The sequence below is a fragment of the Accipiter gentilis genome, chromosome 3 (genome assembly GCF_929443795.1).
Source record: "Accipiter gentilis chromosome 3, bAccGen1.1, whole genome shotgun sequence".
Classification (NCBI taxonomy): Eukaryota; Metazoa; Chordata; class Aves; order Accipitriformes; family Accipitridae; genus Astur; species Astur gentilis.
In genome coordinates this window covers 44,095,935-44,118,408 of record NC_064882.1, presented here as the reverse complement: position 1 = coordinate 44,118,408, position 22,474 = coordinate 44,095,935, and the positions used below count along the sequence as shown (strand labels likewise).

General features: G+C 41.0%; 1 protein-coding gene and 1 long non-coding RNA gene across 2 annotated transcripts in view; one reads left to right on the top strand and one right to left on the bottom strand.

The window, feature by feature from the left end:
* The first annotated feature begins 17,433 nt into the window (after nt 1-17,433).
* The window catches only part of LOC126035445 (uncharacterized), a 33,581-nt gene continuing 28,540 nt past the window's right edge, over nt 17,434-22,474 (top strand). The window contains exon 1 of the mRNA XM_049794017.1: nt 17,434-18,725. Coding sequence (XP_049649974.1) covers nt 17,440-18,725 — 1,286 coding nt within the window. The 5' untranslated portion in view covers nt 17,434-17,439. The remainder of the gene's footprint in view (nt 18,726-22,474) is intronic.
* The window catches only part of LOC126035448 (uncharacterized), a 32,316-nt gene continuing 28,610 nt past the window's right edge, over nt 18,769-22,474 (bottom strand). Inside the window, exon 2 of the long non-coding RNA XR_007504935.1 lies at nt 18,769-19,030. This is a non-coding gene — a long non-coding RNA (uncharacterized LOC126035448). The remainder of the gene's footprint in view (nt 19,031-22,474) is intronic.

Below are 22,474 nucleotides of genomic sequence, written 5' to 3'. Positions count from 1 at the left end.
ATTTTGTAATTATCCCACCTCGATGTGTCAAAATGATAATGTCACTAAATACTAGTGAAAAGGTCAGAGGAAGTAAATCATTACAACTGGTGTTATATTTGGCATTAGAAGACAGAACACTGTAAGTGTTTTAAGTTACATGAACAACAAAGAATATTTTTTCTTTGATTTCTTATTAAGAGAAGTCCACATTTTAGTTTTTTTCATTGTACAATAATCTGTGGCCCACCGTCTGTCTTGTATTTTCTTTTTTCTGATGACATCGAGATCTTACTGTGGAAATAAATAATTGTCCCCTTTCGAAATGTACTAAGGCTCTGGAAAATGTACTCCAAAAACCTCAAGTGTAATGTCCTTTTTTTTTAAGAAAACCTTTCAGAGTTCTAAAGCAGAGCTATGATTCCCATTATCATATTCTACAAAGTGGTTAGGGTAAGAAAGATAATCAGTCTTATTACATTCAGTTGGACTTCACTATATTTAAATGGTATATATATGCATATATGGGGCGTGTGTGTATCGTGTGTTAAGTCAAATTTTGGGTTACTTCAGTATCTAACATATCTTCATGGATCACAGATATTTTACTTTGCTTCTATACAGCTTTGGAATCCTTCTTGTTTATGAATTCCATGCACACTGCACTGCTGAAAGCTTATTCAGTCCAGAATACTTCTGTTAAGTTTTGAATAGCTCATACAACAGTAAGGCAAAGCAGAATGTGTTATTTATTCTTACTATTTATTGTCGTTTCAGCCCATTAAGCATATACTCCTCTAGTCCCATAGGACACATGAATTCTGTTGGAAACATACATTATTTTCAAATACAAGAATGTATATTGAACTTTTAATGTACATTCTTGTTAATTAGAAAAGAGAGACTGGTAAATGGAGGAAAGGCAGCTCAGCCCTCTGTTTTACAGGCACATGTTGAAAACAGACAAATTTGTGAAAGGCAGAGGTGGTGTTCTTCTGTCATATATATATATAAATAAGAACTATATACTCAGTTTATATGGGGCTTCTCTTAAATGATTAGCACAATTTGTATATAAGCTTTGAGAACTGTATCAATTCAAAAACGGTTAATACATCTGTACTTTCAAGGCTGTGTGCAAAGAAAGCCTTTGCCTCATACATGTATGAAATTGAAATTGAACGCACTGTGCTAAAATTACCTCGGTGAAAGAAAAGAAAAAGCATGGAGTTACATTGAAATCTGTTATGTCGGACTTGACTAATCATACAGCAAAGAATCTTTCCTGGGCCATGTTACCATCAAAGTTTTATCAGCTTTACGTGACTTTTTAATACTCTTTACCAAACCTGGTCTAAATTTCAGCTAATAGATGCATTTACTGTAATTTCTGCTTCATGTTGAGAGCTTCCATATTTCAGTGTAGAAAGGTGAAACATAGCTCTTACTTTCCCTACCTGCAAACAGAAGCCAACCAAGTTTTGAGTGAAATTTGCAACCTAGGCCTGGTTTAAACTCTGGGGGCACCAACTGGACACATGTAAGGAAGGAACATCGCCTATCTTTTAGTCAGTGATCCACTGTTTCAGGCACTCAAACAAGACGTAGGGCAGGTAATTCAATTTTCTTCTCTACCTGTGAAGATTCAATCCTAGATCTCTCATTACTCACAAGTGTATCCCAGTTAACTTGCAATATGCGGTTAAGCTATGCCTTTCTCTGAAGTTATCCTACTGACAGTGCTCCACTTGCTGTCATGGTGCTTACATATTCATTGAAATTAGGGCTCAAATCCTGGCATTCTAGATTAGTTCCTAATCCCTAATTTATGGAGTTATTTCCCCTTGATGTCTCACATTGGCTTAATAACCAGCACCGACTGGAAAGACTGCAAGTACCCTAGAGTAAAATACGCTTCGCTGTATGAACAGAGCACTCTCAGCAAGCTGAGAATATTAAACGTTGATCTTCCATTCCCAGGTGACAGCCTGAATGATGGGGCTATGCAGTAAAGGGTAGTTAGACAGTATTACTTCTTTTTCCATTTTGGGACAAGCACCTATGACAAGCCCTTCATTGTTTTGCTAGACAGCTACAAATATCCAAGCATGAAACAACCCCCTCCATTCTTATTGCGAAAATAATTAACCACGGGAAGAATTTACCTAAGGGACATGGCTGATCTTCTATCACGTGAAGTTTTGAAATAATGCCTGGCTATTCTTTGAAGAGAGAATGTTGTCTTATTTGAACTTATATATGTCTTATTTGAATGACTAGTTTTTGGTTCTATGCAAGAGTCAGCGGGTGAAATTTGAAGCCTCTTAAGCTGCAGGGCAGCTGAAATGATGACATTGGTGTCTTTTGTGCCTAAAATCTATGAATCTATGAAAAATGCAGCCTTGTGATTATTGTCTGCGGTTATTTATTGTCCACTCTTTTTGTCCCTTGCTTCATGGTTCTGGAAAAGGCCTACATTTTTATTCAGTGAAAAATATATTTAAGGTCTGTGTCACATAATGTATTCTTGTAATTAACATTTCAATGTTTGTTAACATAATGGCAGTTACAGTATTGGTAAATGCAAACTATTAATCTTAAGAATTATACAAGCTCCTATATTTGATTAAAATATTCTGCAAAGCGCTTTGGCACAACACTAAACAAGAGAATGAAAAGGTCAAAAAAAATAATTTTTTTTCTGGTTGGTTCATCGGTAGGCTGGTTTAATAAGTTAAAATTAGGAGTCTTTCAACAGAGGGTTGGAGGGAGATCAAAATTCTATAAAGCTGCTTTGCCATCAATAGATTAATACATATTAACTAAATCATGTATTAATGGGCAATATAAATAGATTATCTTTTACATTTACATTTCTAAGAAATATTCAGCCTGAAGTAAGTACACACCACTTTACGTGGTGGTCTACTAAGGGTGAGGTGGGCCTGGGAGCTGGGACAGACGATTAGCCCATCTGTAGGTAAACGGAACAGCAGTGCCTTGTGCTGCTCACTGAGCGCTTTTTACAACACCAACAGTCACAGGGCTGTTTTCTTTTTTAAAATGCTGTAGCTACTTTTGAATACAGATGAATGGGATCACAGACGACTTTAGTTTGTAAGGGACCTGTGAAGGTGTCTGCTTCAACCCCCTTGAAAGCAACTCCAAATGCTGCACATGACCTTGTGCAATCAAGCTTTGAATATATCTAAGGATGGAGGTTTGACAGGCTGTCAGGGACAAAAAATGTTTCTTCATATTTAATTGGAATTTCCTGGATTTCAATTTGTGTCTGTTGATCCTTGTCTTTTCCCTGTGCTTATCCAAGAAGAGCCTGTCTCCGTCACCTCTATATTCTCCCATCAGGTAGTTGAGGACAGCAATATGGTCTCTTGCTAGTCTTACATTCCTAAGGCAAAACAAATCCAGTTCACTCAATCTCTTGTATTATGTCCTCCAAAGCAAAGCACAGAGTATATTTTTTTACAGGGCTATAGGATTTACATCTCCAAGTCACTGCAGCTATAAAGCTGGCACAAGTTTTGCAAGAGAATTAAAATGGCTGTTGTTCTGGAAGAATCTCAGATATATTCACCCAATTATGTGTCATAGAACAGGGGAGAAAATTCCTGTTTCTGCCCCACCATGATGAATTGAGAGTTCTGAGTACACATTAATGAATTCTGGTCAGTCTTCTGAAGCTGCTGATATGGGCCTATTATAATCTTGGATACATTTATGCGAGTACATGCCAAATACTGCTGATAATGGCTGTGCTACGTTATTGTCAAACTAGTGGCAGTAGCTGGTCACTAAATCTTGACTGGTCATTTACTGCACCTGAAACAAGCCAGGAATACTAAATTTTCTTACCTGCCTGAAAAGAAGGAACTGGAGATCCAGAAATACTTCAAGTAGGACAGAGAGATTGAGGTGATATGTGAAGAGTTTAAGGGTTCAAAGAAGGATTTTAAAAAGGAAAAAATTTTAAAGGCGCCACAGGGAGCTCTAGATGGGAGGTAGAAAGACTCAGTCTTTTGTAGTGGGAAAGACTGCTGTAGTGGCAGGACCATCCAAGCTTAGTGAAAGTACAGTAGAAAAATTCCTTGGTGAAAAAAGAAACTGCAACCTTGGAGCATCTCTGCCTTTAATCGTGGCTAGACGCTAAAAGAAGTTTATAGCCCAGGCCTCCTTTAGATTAGGACCTCACACAACCTTATGGGAAGTATCTGACAGAAGAAACTTAACTAGATCTGTTACAATATATCCTGCCACGACTAATGGGCAATAATCAATGCCTGTAAAGTAGGGGGAAGGAAACCAATGCATTGGACCACTTGTCTGTTCCTGCACTGCTCTTTAATCCACTAGATGAAGGGACATCAGGATTCAGTGCGTGAAAACGGAAGGTTGTGAAATTCAAGCAAAAGCACATATTTCAACAGTGACAGTAACTAACCACTGGAACAGTTTATCGAGGGATGCGATTCTGTCATGTGAAGTCTTTACATCAAGACTGGACATATTTTTAAAATATATGCTTTAATTTCATACACAGCTAGCGTGGAATTGCTAAAATTACATGATCTATTTGAGGTATGACTAGATTATGGCTATGACAATGGATTTCCTTAGTCTGAAACTCAATAGATGAAATTCTTTTCTGGTTTAAGATAAAGTGAATTTTCCCTTGACTTCTCTAGGCCAGGATTTCACCAGATATTTGCAAAACTTTATTCCTGAAAATGCTGGGCTGATTTTCATCACAAGCAGAAACTGATGATGAAATTAAAGGAAAACATGTCCTCACCAAAGCAAATGACTTTACTGTCGAATGCTTAGAGCTTTGCAATAAATAGTGCTTAGTAACACAAAGATTGGAAGGAAAGTCATGGAGTGAGAAAGATTATTCTGTAAAACATGCCAGAAGAGAGCTACATCAATCTGAATGAACCACAATGCAGAAAGGTATTTGTTCCATTAACAGATCTTACATAGGTATTAAATAAAATCTTGCAGTTTTATTAAAAAAAGAAAAGGTATTTGAATGCATGTCAAGCCAATATTATTTCATGTTTCCTGCAAATTCACATCACCTTTATAAATATTTATTGATTTGCGGTGATGGTTTATTAAATTAAAGGCAATTTAAAAAAACGCCCAAATGTCTAAACTGATGTTGGGTAGAGCGTGCATTACAAAACCTAGTCATTTAATTTGCTTCAAATATGACTCCATCAAATTATATAAGCCTAATGCCAGGAACCCTATGCTTTGTAATCATATGGAGGAAACACCTTTTTAGGACACAATCCCCCTTTTTTTTCAGTGTGTCTAGATAGTTAGAATAAACATGTGAATAGGAATTTAGAAAGAATGCTTTAACACATCACTATAGGTGCTGTTTCACCACAATTTTGGGAAGCCACAAGCTGACCTGAAATCAAAGATTTATCTTGTGGTTCAGAAGAAATGCTCCCTAAATATGGGCCGTTTCATAATAGGCCATGACAAGGCTTTAATTGTTTACTATGGTACCACTGCATTCTGTCTTTCCAGACCAAAAAGTGTAAAAGATTCATACCGGTATAATGTAAACTTTTGGTACCTTATATATAATAAAAGCTGATGATGACAAAGAAAAATATGACTGGGGGTGTCATTACAGACAAATAACCAAGTCATATACATACTGAATATCTGAAAGGACATAAAATACCAAAGAAATTCAAATTTAGCATCTTACACAATCAAACCGAAGGTAGGGGTTTTGTTGGGTTTTTTTGTGTCTTTGTTTTGTCTCATTTCATCCTGTCTTCAGTGACAATCAAGAGATAAAAAGAAGGGCCATGACCAATTTTCAACACTGAATCTAACGTGTATCATTAGGCTCTTTGAAGGAAAGTTGTAGTATGATTCCCACTCCTGTACAGTGTTAAAAATTAATGATCAAGTTCTTGGCGTTACAAGCACAACAGTCTTTAAAAAATAATGTAGACTATCAATGCCTTACTTTTCCCATGTTCCCAGCTGTATGACAACTAGTATAGATAACATAGTATTAAACAGTTGTTTTGAGTCTCCTTTTGTTCTGTTACAAAGCATGTACCAGAAAGTGGATGACTGACAGGTATGCACATAAAATAAACTGGTCTGTTGGCCTGTTTAATCTGTGAGCTGGACCGATGGTGAGGGTTACTTTCTCAAAGTACCAAATAACTTTAGAGATACAGTTGAAAAAAAATATGCCCCTTAGTGAATTAGTTATCTCTCTAGCCTTCTGCTTTCTTTTAGCATATATATGCATTTCCCTAGGGTTAAGCTAATGCGTTTCTCAATTCCTAGATTGCTTTAACAACAAGAATCGAAGACGATAACAAAATTAATTCCCAAACCCATTCTGAAGCACGAGTTTTGAATTTTAAGTATTTTGTTGTTTCAAGGTAAGAGCTATAAACAGCATGTTCTGAATGAAATAGAAAGCTTTGACTTGTGAAATACCTCCATGTTCTCTTCTCAGCCACCAGTCAAATAAAATAATTTTATAATTCTGTCACAAAGACCAAATCAATGACGATACCTTTCAGAAAATTAATTAAGGGCAAAAAACTCTGAAAGACCACTAGCTATTTTAGATGGGCCATAATATTAAGGAGTTTTCAATTTTAAAATATGAAAAAGACTTTAAAGGAAACCAACGAGAACATGTATTTATGGTTCCTGCTGTCAAATATTCTGGATTCCTGTCAAGTGTTTCTGTGATATTTTAAAAACACAAACATTGAAAAGCAAATAGTACATGGCTGACTCATTTGTCAGCTTAATGACACTCAGGCTTGGTGTGTTGGTGATATAGATTGTATTATACTTTTTCAGATTTTGACCTTCCAGACATTTCCCAAGGAAGTTGTAGTTCCTCGTATGTGTTTACAGACATGAGGCTTGATTTTCTTCTTAACCTGTCATAGACCCTGAAAAAGCTCCAGTGTTTCATGGGTGAGAAAGTAAAAACCATTTATTTGCTCTAAAAAATACATGAATTAAAATAACTGGTCTGCCTTGGGTGGCCTCTGGAATTCCTCTGACTTTAGGTGGATAAAATTTAGAATCTACTATAGTAGCCTTCTTCTAGTGCCAAGAAAGAGAGATCTCAAGATATTTGGAATAAAACTGGTTTCTTCAGGTTCCTAAACTGGATGTCTCAAAGCCTAGCAGATTTGCTTGTGCTAAGACACCAACACATTTAGATGGGTAAAGCAGCTAATGCAAATCTCATTAAGTCCCTACACAAAACTGTTCAAGACCTACAAAATAAGAATGAATTTACACTACAGTTCAAAAGCTTTTCATACAAGTAAAAGCCTTGAGCTGCTTTAAAATCAATAGTATCAGAAATAAAAACAGAAATCGCTTGGATCCTGCTTTATCTGTTTATCTACAGGATATTCTTTGCTTTGAAAAAAAACCTCTCAAAGTGCACTACTTCTGGGAGCTGAAGAAAGCACTGAAATTTTTGATAGGTGCACAAAGGACATAATATCTAAAATTACTAGAAGAGACCCCAGCTTGCACTTCGAGCAAACCCATGCACTGTTTCTGTGAAGCTAATGTAAATAAGCTTAACTATTTGTGCTTGTAATAGAATCTTGTATTCTTTAAAGACTTTCTTACTCAGGGTGAATAAGGCTTTGTTGAATACTAGCACATGCTACAGCATGGTACTCAATACTTATAGCTGGTGAGGCTTTGTGCTTATTGGAGACACACTGTCTTAGAGAGAAAACATGCAAAGATGGATTTGTACACATCTACTCTACCAGCAAGAATGAGTTGGTTTTTAAGATTAAAATCACAATGTGTCGGGGGAGGGGGGGGGGGGGGGAAATAATTTCTTGATTAAGGCATTGGAATAGCATAAAACCCAGGATTCCATTCCCATGGCACATATACTTTTTCAGTCAATTCCCAATGATTTTGAAGACACTACCAAGCAATACAATAAGAAGGAAAATATCACTGTGGAGATACATCCTGGGACACCTTGGTTAACCGCTGGAAAAACATTCAAAGATTTAACCTTACAGAACAGAAATCAAAATTCAGACCTGTAGCAGTTCACCTGCCATCAAGAAAAAAGTATGCAGGACCAAAAGAGATCTCTAGCTCCATCAAGCCTAGCACTTTTTTTTTTTTTTTTTTTTTTTTTTTTTATCAGAGACAACTATACTATGCAATTTCTATCCTAAACTTACCAAATCTTATGTTAGAATGAGTTATGGTGTTTGCCTTTTATATATCTCAGTAAAAGCTAGAGACTTACTCTGTTGATAGAAGCATACCTATTTGTAGCCCAAATTATTTATAGCAAGTTTATGTTCTGCTGATACTGCCTGATTGCTCATAGGGCTGTACATCCTGCTCAGCAATCTGGGCTCTGAGCGTGGCCTGTAGGCTGGCTTTCTTCAGAACAAAGCTCTAGTTCCTGACCTAATGAAGTTAGAAAGAAAAGTAGTGGGGTTTTGGTAAAGTTATGTCTTTTGGATGGTCAGATATACCTTTTTTTTTAATAAAGAATCAGATACTTCATATAATATGGTTTATTGTCAGTCCATGAGGTTGAATTTTTTTTCTGTTTGCTTAGGTTGATTCAATTGACACGAACTTTGCACTGAAAATTTCAAAATGGGCAGATATGCTTCTAAGAGTGTTAGAACAATATTACTGAATCAAGCAGATTTTGATCAAACGTCTGGAATTCCAGGTTATTTCCAAACAATAGGCATGCTACTGAGATCACATTAACAGGCTAGTGAAGACCTCAGTAAATTTTTTTGTGATGTTTTTACAGACACTACATGTGCCAGTCTTCATTTATAGGGAACTCTCTCTTGTTAATTAGAACAATCCTTTCCAGCAGACTTGCAGTTTCTTTTTTCTTTTTTTTTATTCCAAGATGCAGGTTATCATGTCTCCCCCCTTGAACACATTAAACGCTTTCAATTGATAGGATAGAAAAATCTGTTATTCTGCCCAGAGTGTAACTCCCTCTCGTTTCCATTGTGTCTCTCCTTTAACAAGGTAATAAATGTCAGTCAGTCACCCAGAGAGAGGCCAGATATGGAAGTCAAGTTGAGTTTCATTGTCCAAAGGGAAGAAAGGTGACTTGGAAGCGGAGAGGGTCAGGCTCATGTGGGTCTGCTCGGGGCTGCCTGTTTGATCTCCCTGATGAGGGACTTGGGCTCTGCATTTGCTTTGGGTTCGCTTCTCAGCAGCACAGAGAACCAGAGCTGTTAGAGCAGCAGCAGCAGGGGAGACGGAGAGATCACATGTGGCAAACATGAGAGCCATAGAAAGTCTAGATGAGAGAGGAAATGCCTGAACCTGTTAAAAAAAACCCAAAACATATTTGTGACAAAACATGTGTGAACCAACAGTTGACCAAGTGATAGTGTTTGCTTTTACAGAAAGTATGCTATTTTAATTTTTAAAGATGTGATCTGGTCATCATAATTAATTGACTTAAAAAAAAATACAGCTCAGAAACATGCAATTTGGTAGATCTTTTATTTGAACAACAGCTATGAAAGTTTGCGGAATTTAGGGAAAAGGGCAACAATTGCAGAGAGATCTTGTGTCCCTTAACCTGTTCTTCACCATAGATAGAAATGTGAGGAACGATGGACAGATGCTCTACAACAACTGAATTCTCCTTTCTAAGCGAGTTAGGATTCACCACCAACTGAGCAACAAAACTGCATAAACCAAGTTCATCTCATCCACAAGCAGTGTATCAGCTTATACTATCTTCACGAGCTAATATGATAAAACAGGTTTTTGTGTTGTTTGTTTGTTGTTGTTTTTTTTTTTTTTTTTTTAATGTATTCAGCAAATGAGAAAAGGCTTCACTTAGGTGACTTAGAGTAACTCATTAGACCACAGTAACTCAATCACTTGCAATTATGTCTCCTTATCCATACTGAATGACCTGTGAGAGACTTAAGAAGAGATGGCAGAGCAAAAAGGAAGGAAAGAAAGGGTACAAATAAAGTGAATCCAACTTAATGAGAATGAACGTCTTAAAGATGGTTGTTGGGAAGCTCATATACTGTTTTTGTTGCTGTTCTGGAAGTAAGTCCTAAAGTACCACACAGCAAATGAAGAGTTAAAAAATATGTATTAACAATCTATGTAATGATTTCCTTCCAGCTTTTGAGCTAATAGAAGCACACGTCTTCTGAGAAAGATGTCACGGAATTTTGTTGGGAGACTACCATAATGTGAGCACTTCAGAGGGTTAGACGCAAAAGCAGCTGTCAGTTTTGGCATTCAGTAAGCTTTGAGGGCCTGGATTTGCAGCCTTAGAGAATATCTTGTAGAATAGTTTTTCATCATGAAATATCTGAAGGGTGGTTTTTTTTTGTGGGTTATTGCATCACATGGCATCAGAATGGTTCCAATCTGGGTCATTGGACAGACTGGAGACCTCAGCTCTATAGAACAAACATCTGTCACTTCAACTGCCTCAGTGACAGACAGCTGTAGTAGGTTGTTTTCCATCACATGGCCAATGAATAGAAAAAGAAGAAAAATATAGCTTGATGGTGGGATTTACTGACATTGACTGACAAAAAAATGCGGGCTAAGAAAAAGAAATCTGGAGTTTCTCCCTATGCATAAGTTCCTATCACTGTCTGTGTTTATACTTCTTTCCTGGTCATGACAATGTGTATCTCTTCTTCTGTTCCCACCCTTTTCAATACCTTTTTCAGGCCCTGTTCTTATTATTATTCCCTTCCCCCCTTTTTTTTTTAACCATTCTGCATGTCATTGTAACCCTTGGTCATCCTTCTCACTGGTTTCTAGTTTTGCTTCACTTATTTTCTGTATACCTCCATACAACCCTGTTCACCCTTCTGTTCCTCACTTCTTAGTAAGCCAGTCAATGTTTTTTGGTTTTTTTTGTTGTTTTTTTCTCCATGATTCTTATGTATTTTTGTTGCAAATAGACTAATTCTGATTTGCAGTGATTTTTGTGATGGTTAGTTCCAACAGAAGTAATCCTTAGGCTGACAGAGCCTCTTAACTTTGTAATAAGGTCGTAGATATAATGAATTGTGGTTCATCAGTATCTACATGATACGCTATCCAGAGTAGGAGGAATGGTTTGTACATATTACCAAACTCCTCAAAGCTTATTCCAAACATGTACAATCTTTAATTTTCAAATATGTCTTTACATATATGTATTTACAAAATTATAACAATCTTTACTACTGCCCTTGACAACTGGACATCTTTCAAATTCCTGGTCCTGTTTCAAAGATTGGAAGCACTAGTATTTCTATGTGATTGGACTGTAAAAGCTTTTAAAAAAAAAATAAATATCTTTCACTCCTCTCAGTCTTGTTATTGGAGAAGGTTGAACTGTGTTATTTGAAACTTTCAAAATCACATGTACTGTGAAGCAGACATCTGACAGAGGATACATTATACTGAATAATAAGCCTGTTTTAAAGTCTTACAGGTGAAAGTATTAAGCTACATTTTTTAGTTGTTCTCACCAAGGAACCCCATAACAACCAGTTGGGGGGGGGGGGGGTGTCCCCTGCAATATCCATCTCTAAGGAATGCAGACAATACAGACAATAATGCAACTGATATACTATGTTTAAGCAGTTCAAGCACTCTCAACAGAACTGATTCTTGTTTCCTTCCTTGTTGATAAACCGTTCAAATTCTTCAACACCTATGCATCTCTTCAGAGTTTAAGGCAGACCAAACGACACGTTTTGTTTCACACCAGAAAGTTAAGTTATTGTTTTTAGTCAACTTTTTACATCCTGTCCTTTAATAAATCTAGTGAAACTAGTCATCTCCTATACATCAAAGAAATTATTTATCTTCCATGCAACCATGAAAGCAGCCTCCAAAAATCATATTTGAAGGTTGCAATGAGTCAAATCCTGTTTTTTTTAAGGGAGAATATGATTTAGGTTCTGTTCACTGTACGGACAAATGGGTTTTAGGAGGACTTGTCCTTCTTGAATACGGCTGATAGGAATTTTCGTGTAAAATACTCACCAAGTTGACAAACAGAGCAGAGCCGATAAACTCTAGTTGGGACTCCACGCAGTTGTAATGATGCCTGGTAGATTAATGAACAAGCAGAGCAAGTGGAGAATTTCCCCTTCGGAGCACGCAGACTACAGATTCATCTTTTAGAAAACAGAGCAGTATTTTCCCTCATCTTCTCCCCAGGAGACAGAGAAAAATATTTTCAGCCATGACTATGTTAACAAGAAGGTATGAACTGGTAACACTAGAAACAACAACCCTTTTTTCCCCAGGCCTCAGAAAAAAAGTCTGTGTTTCATCGCAAACTCAAGTTAGGAGAAATATATATTTTTTCTGGCCTAGAATCATGATTGCTTATTTTTGATTTCTGTACAAGAGCAGTAGGATTTCCCTCTTGGCACTGCAAATAATAGTTGGATCAGATTGAGCAACTTTGTATATATGGCTAAGGATGAAATCTTTAAAGGAGGAACTGGCAACTCGCATGAACCTATCACCCCCTGCCAATGAGCAATAATTAGCAGAAATTGATTATCTTTCTATTGGGTGTCCGTGGCAAAGTGTTAGCAGCAGGGTCTGCAGGGAAGCCAGTTCCAGCCAGTTCCAGTCGGTTCCACAATGGTCTCACCACAGGACACATCTGAGCCTATCATCAGCCAAGGTGGTGGGACCTCTGGGAAAATGTATTTAAGAAAGGGCAGAAAACACTGCGGTGGAGCAGGTAATTCCCTGCAGCTCGTGGACAGACCATGTTGATGCAGATATCCACACGGCAGCCCAGAAAGGACATCATGCTTCCCAGGTGGATGTGCCCTGAAGGAACTGCAGTCTGTGGTCAGCTCTCACTGGACTAGGAAAAAGTGTAAGGAAGAAGCAGAAGAGATAAATAGCTATGTACCAGCCATTCCCTGCCTCTGCGGCGTGGGGTGGGGTGGAGGAGATGGCGGGGAAGGAGTGAAATTGGTCTTGGGAGAGGGAGAGGAAAGGTGTTGTTCTAATGTTTGTCTTTTTTTTATTATTATTTTTATTTCTTATTACCCAAATCTATTTTCAATGGTGATAAACTAAATAATTTTATCCAAGTTGAGTCCATTTTTCCTATGTCAATAGTTTGTAAGTGATCTCCCTGTGGTTATCTTGACCCACAAGCTTTCTTGTTCCTCTTCCTCATCCTATTTTCTTCCCCTGTCCCACTGGGGAGAGGGAGGGAGGGAGCGGCTGGGTGGGAGTTTAGCTGGTGGCCAAGGCTAACCCACCACAGCTGTACTCCGGTCTACTAACTTAGAAATGTCAGCCTGTACTCTGAATGTATACAGTGCTAGTTGCCAGCTTTGCCGATTTGATCAAAATCAATACTCCAACATGTTTATGGATGCTTGTGGGGACTTGGCTTTGGACATGGCAGGCTGTATTTCTCTTTATGCTTCTCCACAAAGCTCAGTTCAGTACCACACGCTTTACACTTTATCAGCACAGAGGCAGCTGCATTTCCTCATCCTACAACAAAACCTTCATGACTGCAGGTCATGAGACACAAACCTCATTCCTCAGGGAACTGAGGGAATGAGGAGATCTTGGAGATCACTGTCTGTCCTTGAGCAGGGATTTAAGGGAAGTCATATGTAGCATGGAAGTGTGTAACATTCCCCCCTTTGAAATTAATTAGAAGGTTCGCCATCATTCTGCTTATTCTTGCTTCCAGTGCATGACAAAAGCTGATGGATTAATAATGTGATTGCAAGCGGTGTGATACAATAAACCTGGTAGAAAAAACCAGCCCCTGCTCAGCTTGGTTCAGGATGGATGTACTACTTTGTTTCTGGTCTTTCTACTGTATTGTATTTATTCATTTTGGCTTTGGTAATATCTCTTTATTTCTGTGGCAGTTCTATCTACAAGTCTAGTTATGAACCTGGGCTGTATTATATACAAACAGAAGGAATAAAAACAGGGTTTTCTCTCTCAAGAGTTTACAAACCAAACCTAGAGGTAATTTGATAATTCTAGCAAAGTGATTTTCTTTTATATATATAGTTTTGGATCCGCTAGGTTTCACAACAGGTTATAGTTCTCAATTAGCTCTAAACAAAATCAAATTCCGTTGAAAGCTTTCATTTTCAAGTTTGATCCAAATTTGGCAAAAACATAATAATATGAATCTTTAAATTCTTTAAAGATTAAAGATTAATCTTTAAATCTTCCACGAGTGGATAACAATATTCTTAGAATGCTTTGGCTAGTTTTTGAACATTTGTCCAGACATAAGTTCTTCAAACTCTACTGATCTTACTGTGAGTCAAAAGTGTGACACTTTCATAGTGTAGCAAGAAGCTGTGACCCACAATTTTCATTGGTTAAGTGTACATGGTATAATAAAATGCTATTGTAAGTGAGGAGGTGTATATTGGCTGTGCTATATTTTTTTCAGCCCCAAATAGAATCTGAACACTCTTCTGCTGCATAAAAGCTATTAAAATCCAAACCCTACTAAGATTTAAACAGAATTTGTTAACTTTTCACAGACATGATTGATTGGCCATTGCAAATTGTTGAAACCTAAGTGATTAGGCTTTTAGATAATCAATTGCATAATGATAGGCAGCAAATGATGAGGAACCAATAAAACGCATATGCTTAGAAACAAATGACTTGTAAAGACTCTAACTCATACATGTCAGGCAATTTAATCAAAAGGACTGCAAGCTGTGACCTCTGAGGGGGTTGTGGTAATCTGGCAATGAAGAAGGTAGCAGAAGCACGATGCTTTAGTCTTTCATTGCTGGACTACCAAGAAATGATGAGATTGTGTAACTTGCTGTAGCTTGAGGTCATAATGTGACTTAGCTCTTTTGTTGTTTCAGATTTTGGCAAACCTCTCTATTGTATGCTTATTGTCCTGAGAAACGTATAGAATTCGTAAACCTACATGCCATGTTATAGCATAATACACCACAAAAACCTGGCAAGTTTTCTCTTTGCCTCTCTTTCTTTTCCTCCCACTTCTCTTCAAAAGATGTGCCTGAACCTGTCCCAACAATTAAGAACCATTTCAATTCTTAGAATGGAATTTGAGTGAAGTTAAAAAGTCTGTAAGACTGGTGGATCTCAAGACTGGGAAGAACTTCACATTTATATGCAAAGCTAAAAATAATTTTCTTCCCAATATTATTAAAAGAAACAGAAGATAGATTGCTGTATTTCATTTTTTTGAATGAAGAGTTTGTCTTTGCAAAAAGCTTTCCAGCAGTAATCAGAGACTTTACTGAAACAAAAAGAAAAGCCAAACACTTTCTTTCCAGCTCAACAGAGAAGCAATCAAATCCTTTTTTGTCATAAAAAATCTGCAGACATTGGACACTACTGCTTGAGGTGCCTAAGCAACATGGCAAGCTGAGACTACACCTGCGAGGTTGGCTTTCACATCATCTCCTATAAAAGCCCAATGCAAATGCTTCAATAACCAGAAAATCCAAAGTCAAGAGAGGCAAAAAAGCAATTCGCCCTCACTTTCTCCTACCCAGGACTGCCAGACCTCGGCTTTCTGCAGGCTCCGTGAGGAGAAACAGCCAGGATAACTAAGCTGGTGGCTGCTGTACCAGCTCTACCAGCTCATTCACTGCAAGGACTTCTACATCTAGGCAGGCAGGATGCAGTCCTCCTGGACCATAAATGGTTTGAAACGCTCCTTGTTCTCTCACCATTAGCATCTACAGTAGATCTGATGATTGAGTTGTCGGTGAATGTTGCCCAACAGGGTTTTTTTGTGACACATGCAAGAGACGGGTTTTGGGTAAAGGCTGTGACTATTGTTCTCAAACATCCAAGAAATAGTGAACATGATTTTGGAAGGAAAGAAAAGCACGCAGTTTTTTGGCACGCAATTTGCTGAAGTGACAGATTTGGAGATTTCTAAGTGAGAAAACTTTGTGACACTTGTATATGCCTGTGTGTATATCTATCTAACTAAAGTTGCCATGGCAGGGGAACCTCAATCACCTCAAACCACTCCTACCAGTTTGATGCCAGTGCCAGCAACAGATGCCCAGAGCCTGGAGAGGAATCCCAGGTCAGCAGGAGAGCACCTGAAGAGCAGCACAAAGGAATTCCAGCCAGTCAGCTTCATCAGGGGCCCAACTTAAATACCTCTGCGCAAACACAGGTAGCATGGGGAATAAACAAGAGGAATCGGAGACGTGCGCACACCTGCAGGACTGCGATCTTACTGGCATCACGGAGACGTGATGGGATGGCTGGTTCCTATGACTGGAGTGTTGGAATGGAAGGGTACAGGCTCCTTAGGAAGGACAGGACAGACAGACGAGGAGGGGGTGTCACCCTCCATGTCAGTGACCAGCTGGAGTGCCTGGAGCTCCGCCCGGGCGTGGATGAGGAGCCGACCGAGAGCTTATGGGTCAGGATGAAAGGGAGGGCAGGGACAGGTGACATTACAGTGGGGGTCTGCTACAGACCACCCGTCTAGGAAGACTGAGGAGATGAGGCCTCTATAGACAGGTAGGAGTAGCCTCATGTTCACAAGTCCTGGTCCTCATGGGGGACTTCAGCCACCCCAGTATCTGTTGGAGGGACAATGCAGCAGGGCACAAGCGATCCAGGAGGTTCTTGGAATGTCCTGATGACAACTCCCTTCTCCATGTGATGGAGGAACCAATGAGGAGAGGTGCTGTGCTGGACCTCGTTCTCACCAGCAAGGAAGGAGGAGCTGGTGGGGAATGTGAAGCTCAAGGGCAGCCTTGGCTGCAGTGACCATGACAAGGTGGAGTTCAAGATCAGCGATGAGGGTGCACAGCAATCTCACTACCCTGGACTTCAGGAGAGCGGAGTTTGGCCTCTTCAGGGATCTGCTTTGCAGAGTATCATGGGATACAGCCCTGGAGAGAAGAGGCAACCAAGAAAACTGGTTAATATTCAAGGATCACCCCCTCCAAGCTCAGGAGAGATGCATCCCAACAAAGAGGAATTCAGGCAAAAGTACCAGGAGGTCTGCGTGGATGAAGAAGGAGTTCCTGGACAAACTCAAATACAAGAAGGAAGCCTACTGTAGGGATTGGCGCTCGGAAGATCTCGCGATGTACGGAAAGAGAAGGGTTAAGGGAGGCGGGATGACCGACAGACAGTATATAAGGGCGTGACGCAGTTGAATAAACGCCATTTGCAGCATCCTCATATTGGTGTCAGTGCTCTGTGGCCCAGGGTATGGTGGACCCTGTGCCGAGTCCCACGGGGTGATCAGACGAATGTCTACAAGTGGTGACCCTGACGTGATTGGACATCGGCGGATTACGCGGGGCGTAATCGAAGGCCTGGCCAGGCATGGAAGGAGTCCTGAAGGTGTTGGACTCGTGCTCTAGAGAGGTAAAAATCCCTATGGGACAAAAAGAAGCGAAAGCTTGCCTAGAGCGGCTCCTGAAAGAGGAAGCGATAGAGCGCCCGGGGGACATATTGTCTCCTGAGTGCTGGCCGAAATGCACCGCGGCTTTAGCGGAACGGGCTATGGCGACGCAGCATGGTCCGGAGTTAAAGACGTGGGGGCGGATTAGGGCGATTTTCAGGAAAGTGCGGGAGGAGGGCTTAACATGGAAGGAAGCAAAGAGATTGATGCACGCGCAGGCGGAGCGGGGCGTGCAGGCGGATGGGGGGGCACGGACAGAAGGGCTGACGGAGGTAGCGGAGCAGACGCCTCTGGTGCTCCCAGTGCAGCCGTCGGCACCGGCCGAACCACCGGGATACCCTTGGGAGGAGTTTGAACGGGAGCGTGAACGGGCGAGAGAGGAGGAGCGGGAGAAAGATCGACAGTTAATTCAGGAGGCAGAGGAACCCGTGGCTGAGCAAAGGAGACGGGAGAAGGAGAGGCAGAGACTAGAGGAGGCGGAGAGGGCGGTGATGAAGGGATCGGAAAAGGAGCAGGCAGAGGAGGGAGCGGTTCCCCTGTATGATCCGGAGGATTGGGTGCCGGGACGTGTTTTGCGAACCGCGCCACAAGCTCACCCTAAGATGGCGCCGACATCCGCCTTCTCCCCGGATGTCTCTCCGGAGGTCGGGAGAGGCGGAGCACGGCCAAAGGAAGGAGGAAAGAAAGTCAGGACACCCCCTCTTACGCGCGTAGCGGAAGAGGAAGAGAGTGGTCCGGACTCAATCGAGGGGTCGGCTCAACGGTTAGAGGAGGCGTGGCAACTGGTGGGCGGACACCGCTGTCGTCCGCCGCACGCAGCGGTAAAACAAAAGGCTATCTCCGGCTGTGAGGCGCAGTCGGCAGCAGCCAGTGAAACAGCAACGCCTATGTCTTTAATACCTGTGCCCGGCCCAGCTACAGATCCGCTGCAGATGCTGCAGCGAGTAGTAGAGGAGATACAGGAGCAGGTGAAGCAACAGCGGCAGCTGCTACAAGCAGCTGGGGAACAGAAAGGAGTTCCCGATTCACCAAAGATCACGTTGCCAGACTGGAAAATTGTAGCAAAGGAATGTGTTATGGACGGCATACGTTTTGAAGGACCCCCTTTAGTTTGCCCAGTCCGAGCTGGTCCAGGTGGTGTGGGGGTGGAGTGGTCTCCGTTAGATAGCAAGCTTTTGCAACAAGTGAAGAAGACCGTGGATGATTACGGCTTAGGACATCCCATGACAGGCTCTCTGTTAGACGTGGTTTTTTTTTTCAGGTTCACTAACTCCCTGGGATTCGCGACAGTTTTGCAGTATGATTTTGACTCCCATTTTTTTTTGATTTAGAAGGAAGCTTGGACAAACAGATTACAAGCAGCACTAGTTGAGACCCAACAGGAAAGTGGGAAGGAGGGTGGCGCTTGGTGACACAGGGAAGAGGGTATGCTGCAGTACAATCATCAGAGCACCCAGACTCACGTGTGCGCTGGGTGCCGGCACGGTGGTTGAAACCAGACCTCAGTCAATAACGATTTGTTGTGAGTTATTTTGCAGGATGCCGTTCAGAAGATCATCTGAGTACCTGCACTGTGGTCGTTGTGACCCTTGGGTGCTTACCAAGTATGACCGCTGTGGACAACAACTCTGGAGACGCACCAGCCGAACATCAAAATGGTGTGACCGATGTTTTGAACACCGCAGATCCACTTTACAGCAACCGCTGTGTGTACCCCATAAGCAGGGGACTATGATATGCTTTTAGACAAAGCCAATCAATTACAGGAGGCAGGTGACAGTGGCTTGACAATCTCCTCTCGTCGACCTGGCAATGGCTCCTGTCTTTGATTGACTGAAAAACGTTGACCCTATTTGGAATCCTTTTGGTGGTGGTTATTATGGTTTGTTGTGGGATACCAGCACTGACTGTTTGCGTGCGGAAACTCTTTATACAGAGTGCGGGTACCCACCAGTACACGAATTACCATGAGGTGGTGGGATCACTTATAGCTGTAACGCCAGTTTGTACTGTCGGTCATCCGCCATAGTGAGGGGGGAATTGTAGGGATTGGCGCTCGGAAGATCTCGCGATGTACGGAAAGAGAAGGGTTAAGGGAGGCGGGATGACCGACAGACAGTATATAAGGGCGTGACGCAGTTGAATAAACGCCATTTGCAGCATCCTCATATTGGTGTCAGTGCTCTGTGGCCCAGGGTATGGTGGACCCTGTGCCGAGTCCCACGGGGTGATCAGACGAATGTCTACACCTACAGAGGGTGGAAGCAAGGACAGGTAGCCTGGGAGGAATGCAGAGAAATTGTCTGAGTAGAGCCAGGGAACAGGTTAAGAAAGCCAAAGCCCTGACAGAATTAAATCTGGCCAGGGACATCAAGGGCAAAAAGAAAAGCTTCTATAGGTATGTCAGTGATAAAAGGAAGAGAGGGTAAATGTGGGCCCTCTCTGGAAGGAAGTGGAAGAAGACTGAGGTACTCAATGAGGTACATGTGTTGGGGCAACCCCAAGCATGGATACAGACTGGGCAATTAGTGGATTGAGAGCAGCCCTGCAGAGAAGGACTTGGGGGTGTTCATTGATGAGAAGGTCAACATGACCCGGCAATGTGTGTTTGCAGCCCAGAAAGCCAACCGTATCCTGGGCTGCATCAGAAGAAGCGTGACCAGCAGGTCGAGGGAGGTGATCCTCCCCCTCTACTCTGCTCTCACGAGATCCCACCTGCAGTACTGCGTTCAGCTTTGGGGCCCCCAACGTAAGAAGGACATGGACCTGTTGGAGCGAGTCCAGAGGAGGGCCGCAAAGATGGTCAGAGGGCTGGAGCACCTCCCCTATGAGGACAGGCTGAGAGAGTTGGGGTTGTTCAGACTGGAGAAGAGAAGGTTCTGGGGAGACCTTATAGCAGCCTTCCAGTACCTAAAGGGGACCTACAGGGAAGCTGGGGAGGGACTCTTTTTATCAGGGAGTGTAGCGATAGTATGAGGGGAATGGTTTTAAACTGAAAGAAGGTAGATTTATATTAGATGTAAGGAAGAAGTTCTCCACTGTGAGGGCGGTGAGGCCCTCGACCAGGTTGCCCAGAAAGGCTGTGGCTGCCCCATCCCTGGCAGTGTTCAAGGCCAGGTTGGATGGGGCTTGGAGCAACCTGGGCTAGTGGAAGGTGTCCCTGCCCGTGGCAGGGGGGGGAGGTTGGGACTAGATGATCTTTAAGGTCCCTTCCAACCCAAATCATTCTATGATTCTATATATAAGGGAGAGAGAACTTATAGTTCATAGTTATATATAGGTAAAGATTTATATTGCCTACTCATTCTGCTCATTTCTGGTCAGTAGCTGCTAGACCTTCCTACTAATACTAACCAATACAATGCAGCAGATGAAGATAAAATTAATGACACCCATTGACCCTTATATTTTTTGCCCTTTAAATTTTTATGAGAGGATTTCATAGTCATAAAATTTAACATCGTTTTTCATTACAGATTTCTTCTGCCTGATTTGTCAGCTACAATAAATAAGATTTTGTTGGATTAATATTGGTATGTTTGTGAACAGCAACCACAGCGAGTCATATCTGAGCCTAAATTATCTCTACTTTCACTAGAAAAGGGAAATCCAAGCACTACGAAGAGCCTTATTAAGAAAAGCAATCAAATAAAATGTATGACTAATGGTGTCAATTCCTTACAGTGAGCAACTTTGCTCTAATCATTTGGAAATTGAAAGTTGTTCAGATTCCTCTGAAATAAAAACATTTTCTTACTCCGCTATATGTCAGCCTTGGGGTAGTTATTGCATTCAGCTAGAGTCTAATAGGAATGTAGTACTGAGCAGAATCAATGTCTTACTGTATATAGTGATTGCACAAGTTAATTGCTCTTATAAAATGAAATATATTTCTTTACAGTAAGTACATGGGAAGCAAAGATGATTAAATAGCCAACTTTATAAACATGACTGTGGTGTCTACTGATTACTTCGCATCACCAGTGTACTTTAAACAAACAAAAATCCATTGCTTTCTCCTTTTTTGGGGAAAAAAAATGGAACATAAAAAGTGAGAATGAGACTATAACTGAGTTTAAAGCAATATACATCATGTATGAAACATCAGGTACTTTTTAGGAATCCATTCCTACTCAGTTGTTTGGCAACACCCTGTATTCATTTGCACATTTGCACATTGAGGACACTCAACCACATTTTAAATAATGGTGGTTTTTTTCTTTTGCACCAAAAGGGAGCAAATGAAAAGTTTACCAGGTCAGTTATTTGCTAGACAGATAAGGAGATGATAATTTAGCTGAGTGTTAAAAATTGTTTAAAATATATCAGATGTTTTCCCAGTAGAACTAACCCATGACGGTTGCATGGGAAATGGAAGGCTTAATCCACTTTTTCCAGGATGTAGAGGTTAAGGGTAATTGTATGTAGCTTTCACATAGCATATCTCATATATTGACCTTGAAGAGCTCTCAGTGAAGCTCTGTATGTTTGTGCCTATACTGGGAGAGCAGTCATGCTCTTTAAAGCCTTAGTCCAGGGCAAAGGGCTGGTAACAGCACACACGAGTCCCCTCCTAACTTAAACACCTATGGTGCGTGCTCAGGACTTAACTCCTAACAAAACGGACAGCCCATGTTTACCGTGTTTTGCATATGGGAAATGAAGCAAAGCAAGTGAAATGACTTGCCTCAGGCTAGGTAAAAGATTGGAACAGAACAGAAGTGTCCTGCCTCTGGGCAATGTTGCTCTCTGCCTTCCTGAGGTTATGTTTGATTTATAGCAACTGGACCTGTCTATTTTCATGTCTCTGTATTGAGGGTTTTTTTAAGAAGCACTGGTTGCTTTGCAGTCTTTCAGCTATGAAAAGTGAATTAAACATTTACCTGGGTTATCGACTGCTTCGAGTTAATTGTGTTTCTGTGGAGCAGCCAGAATATATTGAAGAAGGGGTTCTTACGTGCTTGCATCATTTTCAGGAGCATGTAATCACAATTAAAATAGGAAAAGTTC